The following is a 27,976-nucleotide window of genomic DNA, read 5'->3' on the forward strand; positions in this document are numbered from 1 at the left end:
CTTCCGATTGCGAAAACATTAAATGTTGGCAAAGTATGCCTGCTTGCATATGAACCGCACGATTCGCGCGAGCGAATTACGATACGCGCCAGCTGCAATTCCGCATCCGCTCGCGGTTGCATCATCGCGGTCGAATCATTCGATCCATCCGGCGCGTACTCTTTTCGTTGTTCGTTTGTCGTTCGCCGGACAACGAGAGGCATTAATTTGCAGGATGGCGTGACCGTAGCGTGTAATACGTTGACCATACACACCGCTCGTCGAACGAGGACAGGTGATCCGGCCGCGATGAAATAAGCGGATGGGAAGTTGCGTCTCGAAGCGTGCGGAATCGTTTCCGATCTTTCCGATCTTTCCTCGCCGAGCGGCGATTTTTCTCAGCAGGAATCAGCAGTTGCGTATCGCTTCGATGATCGCATCGCGTGGTCGTGGTATAATTCCTTTGACAATGCGGTGTTTTGTGTAGCACGTCCTACGTCGCACGTAATTTTAGAAGGCAGCTAGGCAACAATGCTCGCATTATTCCGCGTTCCAATTCGACGGCAGCGGAGTGTTTGCCGCGTTTCGGTTAAATACGAATGCACTTTAAATACGAATGCACGCGGTGCGTAACTGTTTTATGTGGACTCAGGGGATAGCGGGGGAGAGGGTGGGGAAATTGATTTCAACATTCCTGTCGTAAATATGGGACGTAATGAAGCGCGAAACCAGGTCTGGACGAGCACGTACGTGGAACAACGAAGAAATGCAATTAATATTTTTATCTCGGCTGGAGTTTCATTAATACCGTATTCATTTGTCTACTTACACGTAGTCCCACACGGTAAACCTTAGTTTTGTTCGCGATGGACAATTCCCACTTTTCCAACTCGCGTATCTCCTCACGTTTCAAAAGAGATACATTGACTTTTTTTAAATTTTTTCACGCGGTAATGCACTCGTCCTCGCGCGCGGCCTCAAGAAGCATTCGCAATATATTCGGCCGCCAGAAAAGTGTGTTAAGGTCGTACGATCGACATGTGGGCTACCACGCAAGTCACGGTCTTCGAATTGGGTGATAGGGGGACACACCCGGCTTAAATTACGCCCTGAAATTACGCTAAATGGATGACTTGTCTTGTGGACTTGTGAGGAATCATCAGTGGCACCTGTTCGTTTCTTAGCAGCCTCTTAGCTCGTATCTCTGACAAATTCTCTTCCATAAAAACGCCCCCAATTTCACAGCAACGGCGGTGGTAGTGGCGGCGGCGGCGGTGACCCTGCCGTGTCCGCCAGCACCAGGCACCGTTTATGGATCCGACCGGTTGCTATAGCGCGAACGCCAGCACCCCTTCGTTCTCTCCTTGTCGCTCTCCAGCTGTGCCACGCCACGGGCCCTCGTCGGGGAGGATAAGAGAATCTCTCGAGTGTTATGTCAATGGAGTCGACGGCGAGTAGCCGTACGGCGAAGTGGCTTCTCGCTTCATCGTGACGGAAATGGCACATCGCTCGACCTTGAGAACGTCCGCGAACCCTCGAGAGCCAACGGGGCGATCAGGCGGGTGAGAGGTCGATCTTGGACGACATCAAGAGAGGATCCTGGACCAACACGTCTTCGTCCAGAAGGTACAGTCAGCAAAAAAGTAGGGAGACAGGCAACGAGCAGTAGGGAAGACTTCTCCTTGCTTCTCGGCGCACTTCTCTCCGAACATCGGCTACGGGGACATGTCTGAATGGGTGGCGTTTGCTCGTGCCGCATTGGTCGCGGCGACCAGGTCAACGCCGGTTCGATTCTCGACCGTGTGATCAGCCAGGCCAGCAACGAGGACCAGTGTTTGCTGTACCGACTGGCTAACTATAAGAAGGGCGGCGAGCTGATCGAGGCGTACAACCAGGGCGGCCAGCCCGAAGTGGAGAAGCTGATACGCGAACAGTTCGGCGTGCTGATGTACGCGGATGGCAAGGGCCAGACGATCAATCGAGCCGAGTACCTGCGCTGGAAGTTCCGTGACCTTGAGCAGGTCGTGCTGCCCATCGAGGCTTCGCTCTCTCGTTTCGATCCTCTCGCACAATGGCGCGACCACGAGGCCTGCTGGCAGATGCAGTACCGAGGCTCCTTGGGTGAGACCCTGTTGCACGTGCTCATCATATGTGACACGCGCACGCACACACGGATAGCGCGCGTGCTGCTCAAGTGCTTCCCGCGATTGGCGATCGATGTGGTCGAGGGCGAGGAGTACCTAGGCGCGAGTGCCCTGCATCTGGCGATCGCCTACAACAACAACGAATTGGTGCAGGACCTGGTCGAGGCGGGCGCGATTGTCTCGCAGCGTGCCATCGGTAGCTTCTTTCTGCCGCGCGATCAGCAGCGGATGCATCCGGCACGCAACACCGATTACGAGGGACTCGCTTATCTTGGCGAGTACCCGCTTGCCTGGGCCGCCTGCTGCGCCAACGAGAGCGTCTACAACTTGCTGCTCGACTCCGGCGCGCATCCTGATGAGCAAGATTCCTTCGGAAATATGATCCTGCACATGGTCGTAGTCTGCGATAAATTGGTGCGTACGCTGATGGAAGGATTTTTCAAGTGTCAGATAATCATCTCTTAATGTTTTGGGATTCTCGGTTATCATGCAGCTTATCAAACAGCTCTTCTCATTTGTATTTTTCCTAGAAATTGTGCTCTTATCGTTTCATACTTATCCTTCAACTTTTTCTTCGCAATCATTTTTATCTTGATATTTCAATATTGATATTCAGGTTTTCTTGCTCATGTCGCACAATTTGCTCTTCCTCATTTAATGAATATCTTTTGAATTTGATTCATTTTAAGACTCTTTTCGTTTTCGATAGCGACGTAAGGTTAATTAATTCGAACGGCTCGTCCAGAGGGAACTATTATTTGACGCAGGACATGTTCGGGTATGCCCTGCGACACCCGAAGCTGCCAGCTCGCAACGGGATCGTGAACGCGGCCGGGCTGACCCCGCTGACACTTGCCTGCCAGCTGGGGCGTGCCGAGGTCTTCCGTGAGATGCTGGAGCTGTCCGCGCAGGAGTTCTGGCGTTACAGTAATATCACCTGCTCGGCATACCCTCTCAACGCTCTCGACACGCTGCTGCCCGACGGCAGAACAAGTACGTCGTAAAGCTAATCAAATTACTCCCCGGTCCGGGCAATACGGGAATCGTCATCCATGGTCCACCGGCTCGTGTGCCACCGAGTAGGCCCTCACTTTGTCCTCAGCATATTCCTCAGTTAAGTGCCATGAGTCAAGGCCGGGATGCTCCGATATGGTAGCGGTGCCGCAATGACGCAGCGCTGCACGAGATGAGAGCTTCTTGTCGGCCTTTTTTCATCCTCTCTATAGCGTTTTCGACTTTCTCTCTTCCTCGCTCGCTCTCTCTCTCTTTTTTCTCTCTCTGCTCTTTTGCCGTTCTCTATCTATCAAAAATTTAGTCTGCTCTAGGTTGCTCCGAAGAAGTGGTTAGTCGAAGCACTCTCCTGCAGGATAGTATTCTTTGCTGAGAGCAATTTCTGGAGCATGTTCTTTTCAGGTTTTTTGATCTTTTGAGTTTTTTGGTTCCTAGTTTGCAAAATTGTTCATGTAATATTCATCTGTTCTTAGCATAAGTTTGCTGATTTATTCTATTTTGTGTCATTCCTGCTATCCTCGAGATAAGTCATTGCTCTGCTCCATTCCACACCTCTCTCTCTCTCGACTCTCTTTCTTCCTTTTCCTTTCTCATTTTTCAATCTCGAATATTACAACATACTTCCAGTCGGGAACGAGGTATCTCGCCCAGTACGTTTTCGGAATATTCGGTGAATTATTCCGCGTCGGGTTCCTCCTTTTTTCCTTTGCGCTGTATCATATGTGCGGTTTATGTAAAATTGTCCTCACGGTTCCCGACGTACGGCTTGTCCTCGCGTAAAGCGACCCAACAAGAAGAAGACGGGGATAGAGCAAAAATTGCGACGCGAGTGTCGGCGACAGGAGAGGAGATGAGAAGGGGTTGCGCGAGGAGTGCAGAGGACCAATGTGGAACGGGAACAAGGAAGGGAGGATCCTCTCCCGTAAAATTGGATACGAGGGCAAAATCGAGGGCAAAATCGGGTTGCAAAGTTTCTGGCAAGAAAGAGCGAGAGAGAGAAAGAAAGCAAGAAAAAAAAAGAAAAGAAATTTTACAAAGTTTCCCTACACGTCGAACGTGTGACGCGGCCGGGTAGTAAACCATACTGCCAGCAGCCAGCCACCCTCTACCCCCTGCCTTCGACGCGTATAGTGCGAGAGCGCGAATAACATGCCGTTCTCCGGTAAAAATCGGCCGATATTGGCTCGTTATCGCCGCTACTCTGCCATCGTTACCGCGTCGATATCTCCCCTGTTTTGACGTAATTTAGAACCGGGAAGTCGATTTCTCATTTAATTGGAATCCGGCGAGATAAAATGAAATCGTTGCGGGACGCGTGATGCAGACTGCACGGCAATATAATTTGAGGCCGACGGTTTATACGCCATTGCGCGTTTAATTATGTATACAGCATGTTTTGCTGAAAGATTTGTACATTATCAAGCTTCATTAATGCGCTCGCCTGATCGTTCGCGATGATACGAGCCTATTTCCCCATAGAAGTCACTATTGAGCCTGCAGTAATGAAAACAGAGGCGCGAATGATCCGAGGGACAATTCGGCGGAGGAACTGCATTTTCCCCTTTTTTACAATTTTGTAACACAGACGCCAGAAATGATTTTTCTATTGAAATTTCATTCGGTGCCGAAGAGACTTTTGAAATGCAATTTAGTCGGAAACCTTCGGATTTGAAATTTTAATTCGGCAGTGCGTGCAAATACGAAACGCGGAACCCCGGGAGCTTTCAGCGCAGGTCTTAAATCGATTCGATTTGACAGAGTAACCGACCCTTTGAGCGCAATAAAAAATTGTCAGCGAGTTACGTGCGTCCGCGTGGCGAGCCAGCCGTGCGTGCCGATACATCCACAGGAATATTTTCCCCTCCGGGGAGACGAAATTCGACGTTACCCGCACGTTTGTCACGCCGCCGGAATTTCCCAACAAAGAACCGCAGGCGCTTTGCGGGTCGTTCTGTTTTAAGGGGACCGCCAATCGAACTTGCGCGAAATTGTGTCAAAGTTCGCGGTCGGACGCGGGATCACCGTTCGAAGCGGACGCGTCCGTCGTCGTCGCGGGCCCCGTTGTTACCCCGAGGGGTTGCGCGAGTCATGCGCGGGGGTGCACCGCGAGACGGATCCGCGACGGGGATGCCCGGGCTGCGCGGTGGGTCGCAGCGGGATGCAATTACGGGCGTTTAACGAAGTTTCGAGATTAGCCGGCGCGACCGGGCGCGGCGCCGGGAGCTCGCGTTTCATTTAGTTTCGGAATCCATTATCCCTTCGATTCATCCCCTTACTCCGTCGCCTTACTCCAGCGATCCTCGCCGCGGTGCGGGCGTTTCCGTCGGGGTACGAGCGTCATCCGATTTTGCGAAGGGTGGCGGCGAAACCCCCGGATGCAGGAAAGTAACCGCGGCGACGAGAGGACAGCGCTGCGGCGAGACGGTCGAACTTTCGGCAGGTTTCTCCTACGACCACGCTTAATTACTCTGAAGCAAGGCCAGAGAAAGCAGGAGAGAGAAGGAGAGAGAGCGGATCGAGAGTTGGAAGAGCGAGAGTCGGAGGATGTCGGCGGCTGGCCGAGAGAGAGCCTCGGCGGTCAAAGGTTGTGCTTTCAGCGGAAAAGCCATTTCCCTCGTCGTCGTACGCCGACATTTTTTCCCCCAGTTTTAATCCAGGTATCCACGTGTAAAATGTCACTCTCGTATAAAATGTCATTCTCACGACTTCCGGTGTCGTTGCTGCGACAGGAAAGACACTGGACAGCATCATGTGCATGTCGATGATTTACACAATTATAGTTAAACGATAGGACACATGATAAAAGTGTAAGAACTCTTTGAAAATTCAAAGTTTGTTCAAAACAATCTTATTGTGAAAAAACCACTTCCAAATTTACCGACATGCCAGTTCTGATTATTCACTAAAATGTCACGAAATTTTCTTTTCCTGCATTATTTAACTCCGATATCAGAACTTATTGACCTGTCGACTCAAGAAAAAGATCGCGCTGACGTCTATTTCAAGAGCATCCGGCACACAGATCCGCATATTATTGTCCTTATGATAATATAACCAGGACGGTCTCAGAAAATAAAAGACACAGCTGACAAAGTCCATAAAGACGAGATAAACAAAGATATTATCTCATGCAAATAAAGTCGATACAAAATCAGTACAACAAATCAATCTTATTCTCTAAAACAGATTACACAGACCATGAGGATCGTACTTCATCTTGTAGGCCAAAAATTTAAATATACACGTATAATATATTCATATATCGAGTTCACGTATCAGCAAAACGAGCGGCAACCAAGGATCTCATGTTATCACAGCTTGACTTTTTCATAAAAAGAAGAGGCTGTATTAATAATCTACCTTAAATTTAAACACCTCAGACCTTATTTCGATTGATCGAACGTGGGTATTCGTATTTCTCGCATTAACGTCGCCATTTAAGAGATGCAAATTTAAATCCGCCGCAGCCGATCTACTTCGAACACGCTGATTAACTTTCACGCGCGATCGGAGTCTCTGAAATAATTATTGCTGATCCAAGGGAGCACTTTCAAAGTGCTGCGTTATTTAAGTTCGGTTCAGCGTCCGGCCGAGGTTACCGGAGGGTTGGTAGTCGAGGGCGCGCTGAAGAAGCTCGGAGAAAGACCCCGGCTTCAGAGTCAGATATAATTACGCGCTGCGGTAACGGACACGCGAAACTTCGCCGTGGATATCGGTAGATCAACCGCAGTCGTGCAAAATTAAAGACCGGATGATCGGAGGTATCGGTACCGGTGTCGTAACGCGCGTAACTACTCGGCATGGCGTGATCCAACGAAGATGGATCTGAGCCATCTCCTCTCCAGAATTATAAATGTGTAATCATCCGAGGACTTTGATCAGACAGGGCAAAATCTATTGCACTTACGCGATCCTCACAATTCATCGCTCGTTATCAGGATACGGTATTCCGTTTTCCGCTCGATTCGTCTTTTTCTACCTTTTTCCTGGTACCGCGCTGTTCTTATTGTGACACTCGCCTTCACGGGGAAGAAAAGAAGATAGATATATTAATGAAGACCGGAATGCTGAAGAGTTACGGAGCAACGAGCCGCGCGAGCCGTCTAGACGTTCCAAAGTCGGAGGACGATGTTTTTGACGGGTCAAGCTACCTTGCGCAGACCTTCACAGAGCCGAGAAGCGTCGAGCGGTAATTAAGGACTCCCGAGGATACAATCCTCCAAGTTCCAATTACTTTAGCACTCGCGCCAAAAGCGCCCGGCTAAATGCGACGACAGATGCATGCGATCGATACCGCCCAACCGAGTCCTCCCGTGCACAGCGTGTGTACACGTTGTGAGCGTCGCGCTCAATATTGCACGGCCGCGATTCGGCGGAGCAGAAGGCGCGCGCTACATCGATCGCGTGCTAAAATGTTTAAAAGTCGGTAACCGTCATTCAAACATTTAAATGCCACGACCGCGCCGATCGTCGACCGTCGCGGATCCGGCCACGACGCGAGAGTCGCTCAACCGAAATTTTTCGCCGTCGAAAATTCCGGCTCTTCATCCCGCGGACCGACACCGCGGACACCGCGTTCCTGGAGATGAAACGTTAATAGCGCCGTGAGTTTGTCGCGACGGAAAATTTCCGCTCCCACGGCGGAAAACTTTCCCGCCGGATGCGCCGGGAACCGGAACCGCGGGGTGAGAGGCCGACGAGGGAAATGCCGAAAAGGAGCTCGCACCTGTACACACACCGTGCTACGTATGCACCCTCACCAACGCGAGGGTCCATAATTATCGCGGTGCAAACCCTAAAGCGATGTTCCATTAACCGCAAATGGCTCTCCCCGAATTTCTATTTCAGACTGGAACTCCGCGCTATTTATCATTCTGAACGGCACGAAGGAGGAGCACTTGGACATGCTGGACGGTGGCATTATTCAGCGATTACTTGAGGAAAAATGGAAGACCTTCGCACGAGTAAGTGCGTCCACGTGATGGCGCGTTTCCCCCGCTCGTTTCCGTCGGATTATAAGACGTTGCTGTATACTTTGGAATCTTTTCTTTCACCTTTACGAGGTAGCGACTCTGCCTACGACAGTCACCCGAGATCGCACGCTCAGCTCATCTTTTATTAATTCGCTGCTTAGTGCCATTTGAGATAGCCAATTTTTTCGCACGCTGCTTTAAAGCAAAGTGGTAGATACTTACTCTCTTTATTTCTTTCCTCCCCTTCCGCACTCGAAAAATCGCGTTCTGTGATAAACGTTTCAATGAAATTTTCACAAAATCATTTCACGTAATTTTGTATAATAGGAAATTAATGTTACACGTAACTCTGTGCGTAACGAAATTAATAATTTCGTGTACGCGAGCGCCGAGCCGAGAAACTGGAATTACGCTATCGATGCGTCTGGCATCTTGATATTCAGGATTTACCGTGTTCTTTCGCTAAACGTAGACGCGGGCAGCTTCTATCTACAGGGGGGCTTGTAACTCTATTGGGTATTCATAGAACTACCCGAGTCTTAGACCGAACAAAAGAGGAATTCCTCTTCTTCTCATGTTCCGCACGTAACTCAGCGCGCGCCGAAAACGGGAGCCGCTTCTTTCAGCCCTTCGAACTCTGCATCCTTATGTTTCTCATGTACCATTTGTTTGCGCAGTGAACAGAGCTTCGCGTTAACGAGCGCTTTAGCAAGCGAATGATCGCAGCGAGTAGTCGGCCAGTAGTTTGCACTTGTTTTCCCAAGCGATGCTCGATCGACGTGTTATATGTATACGTGTGACTTTGGAACAAAGTGCACTCGGGATCGAGTGCACCCCAACTGATCTACATTATTATCGGTCGTGCTCAAAGTTATAAGTTCCCGCCGTAACTTTGTAAGTGAGCAATTAAATCTTCTCTTAAGTGGTAATCGAAGACAAATCGATTTGAAACTCGCCAGAAAATTCATCGTTCGCCAGAGCACGCTTATATTATGCAAAATCAAAGATATTTTCCATTTGTCAACAGACAATTTTGAATTTCAACGAATCATACATTCGGAGATCTATACGCGATCGTTTCGAGGAAGATCGGCTTACGGTGCAGCAAGAATGCAGCTCGCAGGTCGTTACGTCGCGCTGCTTTTTCGTGCGCTGTTGTCGGATGCCGATAAGTAACGCCGTTACCTTGCAAAGCTGCTTAAGTCACTCGCAATGTCAAGCATCTCGACTTTTCTCTGCGTGCAAAAATTCGTCCGCAAATTTAATTTCGTATTGTCGCGTCAACAAAGCTACATCGGGCAGTCTTGGCAAGCAGCGATTAGGGAAACGCGATGCCGTTAAAAGCTGGAAACGTGAATATTTCAGGGAGGAAGTTGACGCAGCGTTTGCTCGAAATTGAGATGAAATTTTCAAGCGAGCTCGATGCCAGTGTGCATCCCTATGATTCCAGGATACCATCCCGTTGGTCAGCGCGACGTCAAGTAGGATCTGTCTGCCTTTTCCTCTCTCTCTCTCTCTCTCTCGCTCTATCTCTTTCTTTCGAGTGATTTCAAACGATTAACACCGGTCTGATCGGTCGAGTGACGTCGATGAGGCTCCCGGCGATGGCGGTATAATTGCGCCGATTATTTCAAGTCATTCCCGTCGCGTAACCATGGTGGTGCCAGTGATTTCGAAACGACGGAGCCATCGAAGTTATACGGGCGGTCGGTCGGGCTGATTGCAATTACGATCGCATCACAAACGAGCCTTCGTATATCGTACGTCGAGGGGTTCCGACGATCAGCAAACGGGCTCGATCGTATCGCGCATATTATAACTGCCCCGTGTCCATATAACGTGTCCCATTTACGGCACTAATCACGGCCGCATTCGGACCGCACGTCGCTCAGACGCAATACAGACGCGGCGGTATTACGGTCAAACCCCATATCACGCTTGTGCGATACCCCTATTATCGAATCGCGAGGGGTCGATTCCGGGATGCACTCCCTGTAAAACGACGCGTTTATCCGTCTAACGAAACGCGTGGGATGCTTCGCGCTGCGCGGAGAGGGCAAAGATAAAAGGAAAGATGACAAACGCGGGACAACGAAATTTGCCCGGCGAGATCACGCCGGAACCGCACCGAAGTCATACGGCCGATTGGAATTTCGGAATTCCGCCGCATTTGCATGCGGAATTGGCATCATTCGCGGAGCAAACAGGCACGATATCGGGAGCACGGGGGCGAGAGAGAGAGATATCCCTTATCGTGTCCCGCAGAGCGAACGTCCCGGGTTATCCTGAAAGCGTAATTCTCGCGTGGCGCTCTCGCGGTGAGTTTAATTGAAATTTCTTCTCGGCGGACGAACGGACAACCAAAATACGCGGGATATGCGAAACGACACCGACAATCGATCCACGTCGAACGTTCGAGCGGCTACCCCCGAGCTCAGCCGCGGGACCGGCGATATTTTCGCGCGTATTCCCACCCCTTTACATCACCGCCTGTAGAACTTTGCTCTCACGTCCTGGCCGATCGATGCGGAAAGTTTTCCCGCGGTGTGCATACGCCGATGTATCTATTTCCCCGATGAAAAGTTGCAGTTCTTGAAGCGGCTGGCTATCCTGGTGTTCCACCTGCTCTCGCTGTCCCTGGCCGTGTACTGCAGGCCCGCAAACTTGGACGTCCCCCTGCTGCAGTGGCCCACCGAGATAAGGGAGATTATCCGCACGGTGAGCGAGTGTTGCATCGTCCTGAGCGTGCTCGGCTACATCCTGGTACAGTTGGGCGGCGAGATGATCAACGTCGGCCCGCTATCCTTCGTCAAGCAACTGGTAGGCTCGAAAGTATCTTTTCCGCGTTGGCGAGCCCGTGAAACCTTTCACTGTTCATCGTTCGTTCGCGAAATCGCGCGGCCTGGGAGACCAACAAGTTTTAATAAAAAGAGAATAAAAAGATTCAGCCGAGATTTTAAAGCAGGATTTTTTGAGAATGAAATAATCTCGAAATTTTTATCTAATTTGGTAGAAATCCGTGATTTGAGAATAAATGCGCTACATCTAAATTTGACGTTATCGCGCTAGAAATCGAAGCAATTACAAGATTCAACGTCCAATTGTACAAGTGACATTTCTTCTGACGTAATTAACTCGGAATCGAATCACGATCGATCACGTAGCGAAACGTGAGTCGGAAATCTCGAGCGAGTTGGAACGTTCTCGTCGCCGCATCATTTTTGGCGTTTCTCCCGATCGCGATCAGAATGTCCCGTTGTTTCGTTCGCCATGTCGATGAATAACGGTGCAATTTCGGTGCCGGCAATGCGACTAAGTGCAGCCGGTTGCGCAAATCGTAGTTGCAAAAGCTAGTGAACTGTAACGGATCACGACGGATGCACCGAGACCGCCCGAGGAAGCATGGCACTAATCTTTCACGCATTAATGAATAATGATAAGAGGAAAAGATGCTTCGGCGATTACGCGAGCGTTACGATCGTAGCGGTACAGCCGCAACGACGATAGCGGTATTGACGATTGGTTCTCTCTCTCTCTCTTTATCTCTCTATTTGTCTCTCTTTCCCTCTTGTTCATTTTATTAACTTGCATTCACTCAGAGCTTACCAGCGTATCGAAGAGAGTTTTCGTTCAATTACGAATGACAGTTAATTAATTCGTGTTTACTGGACTCATAATAAATCAAATTTAACGTCAAACGCGATATTGTCAAAAGCGCGTTTATCAGAGATATTTTGTTTTCCGTTCTACTATGAATGCAAACGCTTTTAACTGTATCGCGTTATATTGGATCAATCAGAGGGTTTCTTTGGATGTTTGCCTTTTATTTATATCGAAAATCCGAAGGAACATTTAGATCGATATTTTTTGTATTTATACTTCATACATATTTCATTGTGATATTTAGAGTTTCATTGAAGGACATACACATACATACGTTTATACAACCTCTTACTAATAGACGTATTAGAAATCAATGTCATTATAACCGATTTTATAATTTGATTGCTACGTCACATTATAGTTGGATATCATAGGGATAATATTTTAAAAACGACACTGTCGATGTGTGACCAATGATTGATCGCATCGAGAGCGTTTTCGACAAAGCCGATATTCCGATGCGTGCCTTCGAGTAAAGAGCAAAATTCCTCTCCCGAAATTGAAGAAAACAAACGCGATATTGTGTACAGAATTTAATTAAAATTTCTTCCCCGTCTGCTTTGCGATCTATCTTCAACTCGGCGATGATTACAGCGCCGCGTAATTTATGCCATATATTTTCCGATTAAGAATTATTCTTGCAGCGACCTGCGGGGAAAATACCGAAAATGTCAGCGTGCCTATCGGTTATCTATTCCGCATCTATCAATTAAGAGAGAGCATATATATATGGCGGTTATTGCTTATGCTGGATCAATAGCACACATACGCCGCATCACGCCAATACAATCGGAGCGGCGTAAACTATATCGTTGCATTATTAAACGCGAGTTCCAGGCCGCGCGTCCGCTTCGATTCGCGGGTAATTAATACCGGCGATGATTCAAAAACGTTTAACGTACTCCGCGAATCGTCGTCGCGCAATATGTAATTTACTCGATGCACGGGTGGATAAAAATATTTCATCCGATTATGCACAAATATGAGCTGAATGCTGAATTCCGTATATTAACCTCGTGATTATTATGCAGATTATTGCGCAGCCAAGGTTTCTCGTGAAAAAATGTGAAGCTTTAAAATATCTTCGATGTACAGCAACACGATACCCTTTCCTCCTGTAGAAAGAACCTCTTCGTATCTCTTATGTCAAGAATAATTTTTCCCCAGAATAAATCTCATGTCGCCGTGACGAAAATGAAATACTCTTAAAGCAGATGTACATATATATGGCGCAACTACTGTCCGTATATACACGGAAAATATTTTTGTCCTCCCGCCTTTAGTTTTACATTTAACGGAACTCGCGCGGCGCGTTATCGCCGCAGACGACAGTAACGCGGGCCGTTACAAGTAAACGCTGGGGCAGATCGAAATTGCACGAAAATATCGATTTCCCTGCGGACGTTCCTGAAACAACGTTGCACAAGGGTGCATGCGGCCGTCGACTAACGTAACCCGCCCGCTCGTGCGCGGGCATTTGCATTTCAGAGCCACGAACCGGCCAAGCTGATATTCGCGATCAGCAATCTGCTCATTCTCGCGTGCATTCCATGTCGTATCGCCGGCAATCGGCACGCGGAGGATGCGATACTGGTGTTCGCCCTGCCAGGCTCGTGGTTCCTCCTCATGTTTTTCGCCGGGTAAGTAATACACAAAGACCCGAAGGGATAAGCAGGGCAGGGCAGGCCGGGGCGAGCGAGCGTGCACACGCACGTGGGGGTGGCTGGCTGAATTAAAGTGCTCGCAATTTACGCGAGAGCTGGTCGCGCCGCTCGTTGCACTCGTCGCCCTGCACTCGTCCTGCCGTTTGTTCCACGCATCATTCTAGCATTGCAACCACCAGCAACCACCACCAATTCCGCCGACGACGACCACCACCACCACCGCCACCACGTGCGAGCCACCGTGTTACGGCCACCTGTACATACCCGCCGTAATTTGTCGGGGTGAATACCGGATGAATCTTGCATCCCGTAAACTCTTCGGATGGATGCACCGTCTCGCCGCGCATCTTGGAATTATACACGAGCATGCAGAAAATAATCGCGACCGGCTATTTTTACGTAATCGCAAAAAAAGCGTACGGGCTAAATATGGTAGACTGACGAGGGAGGGAAAAAAAAGAAACGTCGCAGTATCGAGGGCAGGGCTCGTGCAAACAAAAAAAAATGTACGGTTATTTTTATAGAATGCGTTCTCCACGTATTTCATCTTTGATAGACTGATAAACTGACTCCTTTTCACGATTGTTTAAAAAATTTTTTTTAAATGTACAGTATATTTTTAAAACATCTTTTTAAAAATGTACCGTGAATCTTGAGAAATAAATTTGTAAATTTCACTCGACGATCTTGCGCGATCCTCGCACCGTGCGTAAAAATGTATGTCTTGGCGTAATATTACGATAACTTTGACGGCTGCACAAGAGGAAGAACACCCTCTTGAGCAACGCGGGTATCAGCGTACTGATCCGCGTGCAGCTCACAACAGAGAATCATTACGTGCATTCTGCTGGCAGGATTTCCCGCTTCGACGGAAAACTTCCGCGAGTCGTGAATGCGACTTCCTTTGTTACCCGCGCGCGTTTCTAACAAACGCTTCTCCGCTTAACGACACTTTGACGAATGTCGACGCCTCCCCCGTGGTACGTACTCCCGCGAAGAACGGGACAAATGGTTTATCGAGAGGAAGAGAGAGAGAGACGTGCCAAGAGAGGATGGGAAACTTGCGCTCGCATTGTGCTTATACGTTCCTAATACGCGATATCAAAGCTACGTGACCGACATCGTGAATATGAGGGGACGGCCGGATTGCAGCTGTTCCTTTCGGGCGAACTCTTCGGTCTGCTCCGATGCACTCTCCGACACGTAAATATCACACCGAGAGCTGCCACATCTCGCCGATGTAGAATGTCGGATAGGTGCCAACGGCCACTCGTCGCTTCCGCCTTTCTGCGGCTCGGATAACGATCGTTCTCCTGGCATTACCTTCGATTCGACATTATCGCTGTGTTTTCTCATCTCGAAGGGACGAGAAGAGAACTCGTAGCAGAATTCCGCTATTGTAAAGGCATGCATTGTTTATTTCACTGAATATTTGAACGGCCGAATGGACGCCAGTGACAATTTAGCATTTCCATTTCGGTGCAAACTGTGAAGCGATTATTGAATGTTATTCTGGTCATCGTAGTTTTTTATTAAAAGCAATTTCGAAGCGTAATTTTATTCCTGATCTTCTGCAGCGAGCGAGATATAAGAGTATTATCTTTAAATTATTATATCTCTCACTGTCACTCTCGTGTTCATCTAAGCTTCCATTCTTGCCACCGAAGTCTAGTCATGGTTATTGCAGTGATGTTAATCTTCGTTGATATCATAAAGGAGTATGGAAAATTGTAAAAATTTTGTGGTACAAAACCGTTATGAAACTTGACAGAAACTTAGTATGAGGTAAAATATGAAGAAATCTAACTAAAATCGACCGGCTAAATGAGTGGCTCCTGGTCAAAAAGCAGAAAATGTGTCCAATGAATCGTGTGGCGGCAGTGCCATTTACCACTTATATAATCTAATTTTAGTCGACAAAGCTGCAGTATTTGTGAGAAGCCATTCACGAACAATGTTATATTATTGCCAAAATTAGATTATATAAGTGGTAAATGGCACTGCCGCCACACGATTCATTGGACACATTTTCTGCTTTTTGACCAGGATCCACTCATTTAGCCGGTCGATTTTAGTTAGATTTCTTCATATTTTACCTCATACTAAGTTTCTGTCAAGTTTCATAACGATTGGTTTTGTACCACAACATTTTTACAATTTTCCATACTCCTTTCGCCAACAAAGAGATTAGAGACGAATTCTAATCCTGCAACTTTGTCTGCGAGCTTCAGGTTATTGCTATCAGTTCTCTGTGCTCTTTGTTGATGCAAGGCTACATCGATCTCTATTCTCCAGATTTCTGTTTTCCCTTGGAATTGAAATTTGGAGCAGGCGACCAGACGTGCAAAGTCTATCAACGATCAAGCAGAGAGAAAGAGAAGAAGAGAGAAAGAGCTACATCGGATCTTGTGCTCCTACTTTCTGTGCCCTCCAGCTGTGCCTAAAGTATAAGATGCTCTAGAGGACGTGAAAAAGAGAAAGACAGAGAGAAAGAGAGAGAGAACCAGCGCTGTAACGAAGGGGAGTTTCCTGCAACTTGTGCAGGCGCGCAAAGAGTGTATATTGAATTTAAACAGACGTAAAACGACGCCTCTCTAAATGGTACATCGTAAAGCACTTAGGCCGCAATTTTAGAGGCGGTTGTAGCAGGTCCCTCGTTAAATTTTGTGCGAAATTAATCTCAGGCGTGACTGCGGCTTATTGCCAGGCGAACGACAGCCGTGATGGAGGATAAGAAACACACGGCGGCAGCTCGAGAGAGCGAGGCTGCGCCTTTGAGGAATTACGCGCGCGCGTGTAATACCTACACGTACTTGAAACGAAGTGACGCCGGAAGTCTCCAAAGAGGATCCTGATGGACAGTAATTACGCGCGCGGCGTAATGTCGCGGGCTCTTCGTCCTAAATGAAATTGCAGGAACGAGAAAGAAAGAAAGAAAGAAAGAAAAAAAGAAAGAGAGAGAGAGAGAGAATATCGGGACACCAAAGCGCTCCAAATCTCTTTTATATAATTATATTTTTATTTCAGAATATTCCACGACTCCGTCCGACATAATAATTCTTAAAATGCTATCGCGAGATCATTTGAGATTCTCCCAATCGGGCGGTCGGCTATTGATTACAACGGCGAGTAATCCGGAGCGGTTTGCTCCGTTCAATCCGTCGTCGCGTGACCGATACGGTGTATCTCGTCCGGTATTAATCCGGCATAATTGCCGCGCGGGATGGTTGCACAGGATGGAGAGTACCATGGACGAGGGAACGGGGTGGAGGGAAGAGGCAGAAAGAAAGGAAGAGCACGGCGAGAGCCCCCGGCTCTCACGAAGTACACTCGAGTGCAGCGAGAGGAAAACTCGCGCGTAGCCGAGTCTTGTTTGCCGAGCGGAAGTCGGCGTCCCTATTGATTTTCCCGGGACAACGTATACGCGATACCCCGGGACAACGACGTTATATCCCTCATCCCCCGAGTTGCATCGCTTATACTGCGCCCGCTACACACCGGAGGGTGCCGGTGCCGCGTACGCCACGTACTGGGGGGAGAGTTCCTTCGCACTACCGTCTTTTCTATCGTGGCTGTAGCCTCCCCTTGAACTTACTCCAGGGAAAAAGACGGAAGATTTATGAGCGCCGGTAACCCTTGACAAGATAAGGTCACTCATCGATTAGCGGAAGAGGATAGGACCGACTGAACGAAGATGACGACGACGATGATGACGACGTCGTCGCCGCACTTAATGGAGACTCTCTCTCTCTCTCTCTCTCTCTCTCTTTCTCTCTCTCGCTCTCTCTCTTTTCCGCCGTTATTTGTCGATCACGTCGGTTCGTTCGTTCGCTCGCTCGTAGCGAAGCTCTCTACGCGGGTCTCTTCAATCTTAATCCCGGCCGAATGACGAATCTGAAAAATTTGTCGGTCTGTCGACGGGCGCGGGATACGGCGTCGGGATTAAAAAGCTTTCGTTTCGCGCGGCCGTTGCCGGCGAACGGGAATGCCGGTAACGGCATCGATTTTAATCGCTCGTCCTACGATTCCGATACGAATTCCGGCTCGCGCCCCCATTGTGCCTGCATATGATACGCCGGATACCGCGAGTCTCGGATTACGAATCGTTTTGATTTTATCGGTGCGTACGCCGCGTTTAGCGCGCTGTAATCGTATCGTCGCGGAAGCGCAAATACGCGGTCTTCAAAGCGTGAAAAAATCGTCGAGCGAAGGAGACTAGAGGGCTCGCACACAAATGCGGTTCAAATCCACCTTTTTTTTTCCAACGCTTGATACAAATCGAATATTTTAAAATGTAAAATGTACGAGGAATAAGTCGGGACTATTATGTTTTTCATTTTTTCATGTATCGTGTATTGTATGTGGAAGTAAATCAGGCACAATAGGTAACATATTGCATTTATGTACATCATTATTAGTTAGCTAAAACAAGAAAAGCATATTTGTAAATACATTTTACCCATTTTTTCCACTTTCTATAAATTATTGTAAGCGATAGAAATTCGATTTACATCGAACTACGTCGAGGAATGTCGAGATAAATCTTTTTAATGAGTCATCTCGATTAGCGACGAGCTACAATATGCTATTTCAATTCAACCTTTTTTTATAACAGTAGTCGCGATTTCAATTTCGATAACGAAAAGCATTCGTAACTTACTTATGCCGCAGCATTACAAAGTTAATGCAATCAATAACATGGAAACTAAAAATGAAATTGTTCCTCGCACGCTGTGTTACTAGAGAAATATCAAAAGGATTCTTAAATATCTAAACCGCTCTACATATTGTACATATAAAATGGATTCTTCTCCTTTCGTAATTTTATAATCTTCTCGATTTGCCGAAATTCTTCTCGATTTATCGAAATTTATTCACGAATAATCAAGATATGAATAATTTCCGGGTTACTCATGTTGCGTCTACATAATCTCGCACCACAGTTACCAAAGAATTACTTGATATGTGACTTTCATGAGATTAATGAAGACAAAAAGACATTGTATACATAGATAATATTCAGATATTATCTATATATATAATTATCAAGCATTCTGGATTAATCAATATAGTGTGTTTGAACCTCCCCCGCTGGAGGGTAGAGTCATTAGCATTTAATTATTTTGCTCGTTATAAATTTCAGCTGCGTGTAAGAAGAGCGGTTTACTTATGCACACCGAATTGCCGTACAGGCGCTTTTCGTGCCTGACCCATTCGCGTGTTATCGCGTCTACTGGAAACGCGATAACGCGCGTTACACCGGACTCCGATATCAAATGTTCAAAGCCGTGCACTTTTTAACTTGTTAACCGATCATTTCGTTATCGAGAGCCTTTGCCGTACGTGTGATTTAATACCAGCAAATGCAAATGATATATCAGGACGGTTTCATAGAAACAAGCGTTGTAAAAAACCCCCTGACGTAAATGAATCGCTCGCGTTTCTACGTATTCGGGGGTCATACGGGGGACGAGCACGATGATAATGCTGACCGATACCACGCTGCATTGATCGTCATTAAGCGTAATCGCGCGTAATCGCGAAGAAGATACGTCCGCTCGCGGAATCGTGACATTACGATTTAGCTTTTCGGCGATCGGTGTGATTTACAAGACGCACAGTCGTATCATTTTGACAGATTAACGTGGAATTACGTGTCATTATAACATGTCGAACGCGCGCGTCCGCAAATATTTTACGGCGGATTTTGTGCTCGCGCAATATTGTTCGTATTTGTGTCGCACGGGCGCGAGAACGACGTCGATGACGTTAATAGACTGATTTCCGGCGGACTTTGACGCGCGAATACCGCTGAATGGGACGCGACAGCTCATTCGCGTAATGGCGATAATGATATTTCGCCTGGCGCCGTTAAACACATAGAACTTGCACCTGCACAGATAAATTCGAAATACATCCGTGCGGAACGAGAGCCCGGAATCTTTCCGAGCTCTGCTCGTTACTCGATTAAAGCGTTAACTGTTAGTCGGACAAAGTAGACAGCGATCCTTGCGAGATCGAGATGGTTTTAGAGAATTTTATACATTAACGTATACATGCATTCCTTTTTATGGTATATATTATTTATAAATTATATTATAAATAGTATATATCATAATTATATATAATAGAATTTTATACATATGTATGTACTGATAACGCGAAATATGATAACGCGATTACACTGAACTCCGATATCAAATGTTCAAAGCCGTGAACTTTTTAACTTGTTAACTGATCATTTTGTTATCGATAGCCTATAATTTAATAATAGAATTATATGTATATAATTTCTACGTATTCGAGGGTTACGAGCTCGACGATAATGATACCAATACCGACGATACCGCTGCATTAATCATTAAACATAATCGCGGGTATCACGAAGAAAATGTCACGAGTGCAGAATCATGACATTTCGATTTAGCTGATATCATATATAATTTTACATTATTTTTGCAGAGCCATTCGACTGACCGGTCCATTCGTCACGATGGTGTACAGCATGATAATGGGCGACATGCGGACCTTCGGCATGATCTACTCGGTGATGCTCTTCGGATTCTCGCAATCGTTCTACTTCCTCTACAAGGGATTCCCCGGCGTGGAATCGTCCCTTTACCACTCCTACTTCTCGACCTGGATGGCACTGTTTCAGATAACCCTCGGCGATTATAACGTAAGCTCGCCATTGGTTACCGCTCTATTGGCGCGATCGTTTCTACCGCGTTTCCATCCGTTTCCTTTATCTCTGCACGCACATGCATCCTCTCGTTCCATCCTCCCCTTTTTCTTTTTTCTCTCACTCTGTGTGCACACGCCACACTACTAAATGGTCTCCCGAAAAGTTCACCCGATCCACTCGCATTCGCTTGCGAGACCGCCGCGTTGAGCGAGCGAGTATTTGTCATCCGATGTCAAATGCCGCCTGTCGCGGGTGTCAACTGAGGTCCGCGACGTGTCGCGACATCACCAGACATTAGTTTAATTGTTACACGTTGGAGTCAGAGCATTATTAAACGCCATCCCCGAGTGTTTTTCATCGGCGCCGGGACGCGCACTCGCGAGTCCATGAATCTTCGATTTCAATCACGCGCAATTTCGTGTCGCACAAAATACGCACTACAATACGCTTTTGCCACCCGTTTCAACCCCTTCCCCCCCCTGAACGAAATTAAAGATTTAGTACGCCAGTCGCGTGCTCGTCCGCGCGAACGAGCAGTCGGCTGCATAAAATACCGCCTGTCTGCCTGTAAAAATCATTGCTCGGTTTCGCAGTCCGTATAACGATTAACTCGTTGCGCTGAATTAAAAGGGGGCAGTCGAGGGAGGGAGGGAGCGCGAGCAGAGTGTGGAAAATACGAGTTTCCGTTTCGAAAATCCTACGTGTTTCCGCCAACGGCGCACCGGCCAGGCACGCAACATCGGGCGGCAATGCGGTCGCTTATTTATTAGTATCCGCGTATATAATCGTCCAGCGTCATTCGGCCGCGACGATTTACCGCGGTGTGGCGTTTATCCCGTTGCATTTATTCGCGCGTGTTGCAGTACGCGGATCTGAGCAACACGACTTATCCCATCCTGAGCAAGACGGTGTTCGCAATATTTATGGTGATGGTACCCATACTATTGCTCAACATGCTGATCGCCATGATGGGTAACACGTACGCACACGTTATCGAGCAAAGCGAGAAGGAATTCGTCAAGCAGGTCGGTACTTGAAAAGGACTTGTTTGCGATTGTTTTTGTCTCGTGATTATTCAATTTCCGTCAAATATTTAAGTGGATTTATCAAGAAGATATCCTTGAAACGTGTGTCTGTCGATAGAATACAAACTAATTATCCAGTACAGTGAATGATAAAATGTTGGAAACAAATGTTGGAAACTTTGAAGCAAATTGTGTCGACATTTTTAATATGAAATAAAGACAGAGATTCTTGAGGTATTATTGTCGATCATTCATACAATGCAGTCGTTGATGGAAATTATTTAAAGCATTAGTTAGTTATTCCAAATAACTGTGAAATATACAATGACAAGAGATTGGATTAGAGTTATATTTGTCTTCATTATTAAACAACAAGCATCAGCTGCTTAATTTTTTTATAATGCTACAGATATATCTCGAATTACACAAATTAATAGCACAAGTAGATTCTGTTACACGAGTAAACTCGCGCTAATGTAAACATCTATTCTTTATTTCTTGATTCAAGTGGGCGAAAATCGTGGTATCTCTGGAGCGCGCCGTGTCGCAGAAAAATGCTCACAATTATCTGCAAGAGTACAGCATCAAGCTGGCGGGTGGCGAGCCAAATAATCCCGCGTCAGAACAGAGGGGTGTGCTGATTATTAAAAGCAAATCGAAGACCAAGGCGAAGCAGCGGAAGGGTGCCGTAACTAATTGGAAGGTGATTTATTCATGTATATTTATTCTTTTTTTTCGTGCCCACGCCGGCGGCGATGCGTATCTGAAGATTTATTCCGCATCCGTGCATCAAGCGTCAGAATTTATTTATCGGTGTATTCCGCCCCCCGTCTCCCGCGTCGATACGACTGACACGGGTTCTGGTATCGACTCTCGTAAAATGCGCGCGGCCGAGTTTTACTACGTTGTACTAAATTTCGTCGGAACAGTATAATCACGCGAACTGTTTAGCTGGGCGTTGATCAAAAATTAATTGTCATAACGATTCATCGAGTCACAGGACCTTTGCACGCTCGCGATCACCTGGCAAACGGAACGTGGCTACTTTTGCGAATGGTGGTTCAAATGCCGCTTTAAATGCTGTTCGGAGCAAGCAACGGGCGTCGAAAGTATTCGCGGATGTGATCTTCATTGACAATGGTGTGACTAAACGATGTTATGACTTTATCTTTATGATTTTGACTCTGCTTCATGTATCGCACTTTTGCAGCGGGTTGGAAAAGTCACGATAAACGAGCTGAGAAAACGAGGTATGACCGGCGAGGAGCTCCGCCGTATAATGTGGGGTCGCGCGTCCTTCTCCACCCCCGTGCGAGTCAGGTAATGATACTTTCATCGCGTCTCATCATACCGTATTTCTCCGAAATTACCCCCGTTATTTCAGCAACTTTCGGTGTCACTTTGAAATATTCATGTCGCTATGCAACGTTATTTCTCACGTTCGAGGCAGTTGCAGTAATATTATATTTATAACATATTAATGTATATCCGTTACAGTTAAAATAATATTTTTGTTATTATATTTATGTTATTCGCTCTATTTTCTTTTTGCTGTCATAAACCGGACTTATAATATATTCATCAGCTGTTCCAACTGCGTTTCAGTGTCACATATTTATCGCGTCTTGCATAATGATAAATGTATCATTTCAAACAATTGCAGTTTTTCTCTTCTTATATTTCTGCTCGGTCACATTTTCGACTCACCCTTACAATTACGTTATACACCTCCGTGCGACAGGAACGAGGGAATCCGCTTCGATCGCTTCTCCTTCCTGTCGCACCTCGACCGTTTCACGTTCGTAACTCGCAGCGTACAGATAGATTTACGATCGCCCTTGTGTGCGGAGAGTGAGTCACGGTCAGAGGGGCACGCGCGGAGCTGGACGATACTTTTTATCACCTAGTAATTCCGTCCGAGCCTGGCGACTGCAATCCGGACACGCCGCTAATGCCACCGTCATCGTCATCGTCGTTGTCTAGAAACATCCAAAGTCCTTCACGGATTGGCTACGCTTCCGCGAACACAACGAAACGCGTAATACCAGAGCGGCGCGGCGGAACGTGATCGTGTCTCGATTCTATTAAATATTTATGAGGCTCGACACGATATGCGTTACATAATATCTCTGCAGGTTGTAAGATGCACGTTACATATCGGAAGAAAAATCAGCCGTTTTACATCAGAAACATCAATCATTCAATATCCTGCAGGATCATTTAGCCGGGCTGAACATGGTTCTGGACATTTTCGTGCTCATTATTAATTCGAAGCTAATTACGCGACCCTGCGAGCATATCGATTCAAATTACTGTCGTAATCTCTGGCACGGTTTACAATATTGACCATTAACTTCTCATTTCATGTTTTAAAATTGACCGATAACTTTATTTAGCATCATTAACCACGCGAAACATGTCCCGATATCTTTTTCTGAAAATTGTGAATAATGAATCGCGCATACAAATTTGATGAAAAAACATACGTAACGTTATTTCAAATGCCGAGCTAAATTTGAGGTGGTCAAATTCAAGAAACGTCCTTCATTATAATAATTGCGACTCGATGTAACACGTGACAGCGAATTTCGCAAGATACATCAATCCGACCGCGGGATGTTGCGGCCGCGCAATAATTTCACGCGCATTACAGGCCCGATGCCGGCCAGCCGCAAGTGTCGGCAGTTACTGCAGGTTTTGGGGATGCGCTGACCGCGGCTCTGGACGTAATGGCCTTTGCACATGACTTTGACTTATCCACCGCGACGGAGGGCATACCGACCAATATCGACGCCAGGCAGATGAGGACCACACCAAAAGCTGCGCCCGACCACCAGCAACACGCGAAAACGACGCCGAATAATCCGCAGGCGACGACGACGACGACGACAACGACGACGACGACGACGACGACGACGACGACGACGAGCCTCCAGCCGCACAAACAGCCCATTCAGACGGAGGAAACTCGATTGTCAGCTCTCACGGATTTAATCGACAGACCCATCGACCCCGTGAACGTCGAGGCGATGAACCTGAAGAACGCGAATCGTAAGTGCAGACAGTCGTGAATTCGGTTTCCCTTTGCAAACCGACGTTCTCGATGTCAATGTCTAAAATACGCGAGGCGCATTGCGCGATTCTCAAGTGTACGTGTACGTGTGCAAGGAATTAAGTAACTTGTGAAACGCAGAGACGAGAGCGCTCAAGGAAGCTGTCGAGGATCCGTTCCTGGAGCTCGCCATTGCGTCCGAGACTGCAGCGGACTACGAGAGCCTGCTACAAATGGCCAAGTCCGCCCTGGCCACGAGCGAAGCCTCGATGAAAGCTATGGTTGACCCGCAAATTCTCGCGCACTTTACCATGATAGCACCGCCGACCATCGAGAAACCCGTCGTTGTTAAGAAGCAATATTTCGTGGAGTCCAGCGACAACGATCTCGGCGGTAAACGAAGAGTTATTTAACGTAGCTTGTCATTTGTGTGTCGTTTGTTCTCTCTTATCGTTCGCAATTTGGTGGATATTTAATTACCATTCGATTGATTTACTACGCTTCGCCTGATATATTTGTCGACATGATTTCTGTGATAATTAATAACTCTCTAATTATTTATTATCTCAATTTTTTCCATGGCGATCCAATAAATATCGCACGTCGCTATAAATTGCCGAGATAATTGTCCATTGTTGTTCACAGGCGATAATTTGCTCGGCACCGAAGCTCGCCTTCGCCGGATAAAATCAGCGAACAACAGATTCATCAGCACATCGAGACGATCTCGACGTCACGAGGATGATGACAGTTCTTCGTCCACCACGTCCATCGAGCGAAATCAACGGTATCGACCGCTGTTGAATGATCCGGAAGAGAACCTGTCGAACCATAACGAGACCGAAGGACAAAAGGCTTCCGGCGAAATGATTAAGTCGGAGATCAAGCAGAATGGCAGCATTCCTACCAAGCCACCGGATAAAATCCAGAAACGTCGGCCGAAAACAGCTAAAAACAGGTAATGGGATCATGATAAGCTGTGACAGTTTTTATGATAATTTCAACAATTGTGCGCTGAAATAACAATGCAGATTACACACCGCAACAAAGTTGAAAATAGATACTGAAATATCTTACGCAGTGAATGAAATAGAATGCGCTTCATACATTTTGCAGTGATCTTTTACGATTTAAATGGAAACGAGAAATTATATTTTTTGCGCTAAAGATAAATCACATCATAAAACATTTGCAACTATGAAAATATACTTGAGTAGACATGAATAATATAATATCGGTGCTGAAAAAAAGAAATTATATAATTTTTACACGTCAATCAAATAGATATAGGTCGCACCAATCGAAAAGTGATATTTATTGAACGATATCGCTCTGACTAACTGTAACCATCGGATCAAGTGGAATCTGCAGCTCCCGAATATACAATAATCAATGGTATGCGTGTTAACAGACATGATGTGAATAACGCATTAATTAAATTCCATCTAATAATTGTCCCGTGTCACTGACTACATGGAGTGTTTCAAAACGCGTCGCATCGCAGTTTTCACTGCATGTTATTCGATCCATTTGAATTCGATTTTTCCGTGAGCAGACTATCATGATATCAAATATGACGATATTTTTAGGCACAACGACGAAAACACAAAGAACCATGATTTCATGGTTTCATGATGAAATCATGGTTTTCGAGCAAGATACACTTTAATTTAATCTTTACTCGAACACAATACCAATTCTGACATTGATTTAAAAAATGCATCACATTTTTGAAAGCAGTACTGATAATCCTCATTCATATTGCCGCAAGGAAAAATTGAGCCCGTATAAGCCCTAAAGAACCTGTAGCGTAAGGGACATCCGGTAACGTCCTGCATAGGACGGGTATCGGATCGACTGGTTGCCTAATCGGCCTGCGCTTTTTTACGATGCATGCGCAGGGTATCGCCCAAGGAAATAGGGGTGCCGGCGCACGGAGGAGAATCGATTGAGCGGAATAAGACGGCTTCGCCACCGACGTCACCCTCGGATCCGCTCGAGCCGTGGAGCACGCGTGGCATCACCGACATGAATACGATATTGGCCTGGCGAGAGAACGCACCGGATAGTCCTTAATGTGACTTTATGACATTTCGCGCGCTGCCTCCGCACATCGGCCACCCTGACGCCAACGCCGACGCCGACGTCAACGTCGCGGGACGATGCACACGGATGATCGTGCACAAAGGAATCTCACGCTCGAACGAAAGAGAGCCGTTTATTCTGCAAATTTTGTGTAAATCATGTTTTAGAAATTCTGAACGTGACGTGGCCGATTCTGCATATGATTCTACATATGTTTCGTGTCTGCGGAATTGGTCTCTGCGATGCGTCGTCGCTTTTTCTTGTTCGATAGTTATGCCGCGATTTAGGGATGATAGGTACAGCGAAATGATACTCTTTAAAACACGAAATCAGTATTGGTATTTTTAAGATGAAGCACAGAGAGTTTCTCGTCGTGGTCCTTAAGTTTTGATGTATTATATCTAGGAAATATAATTCATGCTTAAAATAAACGCTATCGCTGCGAATTAACAAACGTGAATTAACAAGCGATGATGCTAAGATCAGATTAGATCAGCATTACGATAAGCATTAATTAATGTTTCATAAATCGTTAGCATGCGTTGTCTCAAAGTTCCATTATGACCTCATGAAAAATGTACAATGATGGAGTACAAAACTAATTAATGGCATTTTTTTATGTATCCAAAAGAGATCGACTCATCGTTCTTTCGGAGCAAACTTCGACACGCGGATTAGTACTGCATAAATTAGTTTTTCGCGACACTGGCGTGGCGCTTAATGTAAAAAGGCGCTTCCGCTTTTACGATGAGCTCGAGCTGAACAGTTCGTAAAAGTGTACGATCAATCTCGCGAATCGATTTGCATACATAACGGTGTTCTATACATATACATATATATGTATATGTATATTTGGATGCCCTCGATGTAGATACTACTCAATCTGCTATCTCGCGCAGCGCAGATCTCATCATAGAAGACACGCCGCCAAGTAACAAGGCTTCCGTACGTGATAATTATGAAAGCAAATACACACGTCAGGGACCAAATGGTATTAGCTCATCGTGTAATTTCTGGAGGGTTTGCGCGATGAGAAATCTTCGCTCGCACATACACGCAGTCTGTTAAAACGAACCGTCGAGAAATCCCTCAAAGATACAAAGAGCAGACTACGCAATGCAGGCAAACACGCACCTTCCCTCGAGCTTTTAGAAGATATTTCCAACTTTGAAGGGAATTCTGGATTTTACTACTGCAAGATCTGCCAATTACACTATTAAGATGCTCGGAGAGTCGCGAGCTGCAGTAACGCGCGGCATTAATTCAGCTTCCCGCTGGCGATAATTATTAATTAACTCACTTAGTTCCTGTTGGTACCACACTCATTTAATTTTTGCATAGCTTGCATTCTGAAGATTGAAACAGCGAGTCCGCGAGTCGAGAGTTAGCCCGTTGGATACGGGCGAGTGCCTGCGGAAAATATTCTTGGATATTTGTGGACATATCGCTCGGATTCCCATGTAAATATCTTGTCCGTATATAAAAATATATATCGTGTATACCATTTGTACATTGAAACTCGCATGAAATAAACTATTTTCAAGTCAACGTTACGCACTATTTTCCCTGGAATTAATGTTATTTCCTTCTGCGCGTTTCATCACGCGCGCGCGCGCGCACTACTTTTAGCTTTAATTAAAACGTTTGACATGCCATTACTCGGACGTGTAAATTGCGTTAGTGACAAAACAATCA

The 27,976-nt window shown here is 46.5% G+C and overlaps 1 protein-coding gene across 1 annotated transcript; it reads left to right on the plus strand.

The window, feature by feature from the left end:
- Positions 1-1,198: 1,198 nt before the first annotated feature.
- On the plus strand, positions 1,199-27,829 carry LOC105278530. The gene is made up of 13 exons (XM_011337681.3): positions 1,199-2,537; positions 2,891-3,116; positions 7,983-8,098; positions 10,691-10,927; positions 13,259-13,410; positions 19,897-20,113; positions 20,983-21,144; positions 21,653-21,847; positions 22,355-22,464; positions 23,798-24,195; positions 24,338-24,589; positions 24,842-25,154; positions 26,098-27,829. The coding sequence occupies exons 1-13, from the start codon at positions 1,713-1,715 to the stop codon at positions 26,270-26,272; spliced, it is 3,378 nt and encodes a 1,125-aa protein (XP_011335983.2). The 5' UTR covers positions 1,199-1,712; the 3' UTR covers positions 26,273-27,829.
- Positions 27,830-27,976: the final 147 nt, after the last annotated feature.

This window comes from Ooceraea biroi, chromosome 1 (assembly GCF_003672135.1).
Source record: "Ooceraea biroi isolate clonal line C1 chromosome 1, Obir_v5.4, whole genome shotgun sequence".
In the NCBI taxonomy this organism is placed as follows: Eukaryota; Metazoa; Arthropoda; class Insecta; order Hymenoptera; family Formicidae; genus Ooceraea; species Ooceraea biroi.

Bases quoted from the DNA above. Each gene is read 5' to 3' on its own strand.
- LOC105278530 (XM_011337681.3), top strand. From the start codon at position 1,713: ATGGGTGGCGTTTGCTCGTGCCGCATTGGTCGCGGCGACCAGGTCAAC. The intron at 20,114-20,982 runs GTAAGCTCGCCA...CGCGTGTTGCAG, and splicing joins TAACCCTCGGCGATTATAAC to TACGCGGATCTGAGCAACAC. The intron at 24,196-24,337 runs GTAAGTGCAGAC...TGTGAAACGCAG, and splicing joins GAACCTGAAGAACGCGAATC to AGACGAGAGCGCTCAAGGAA.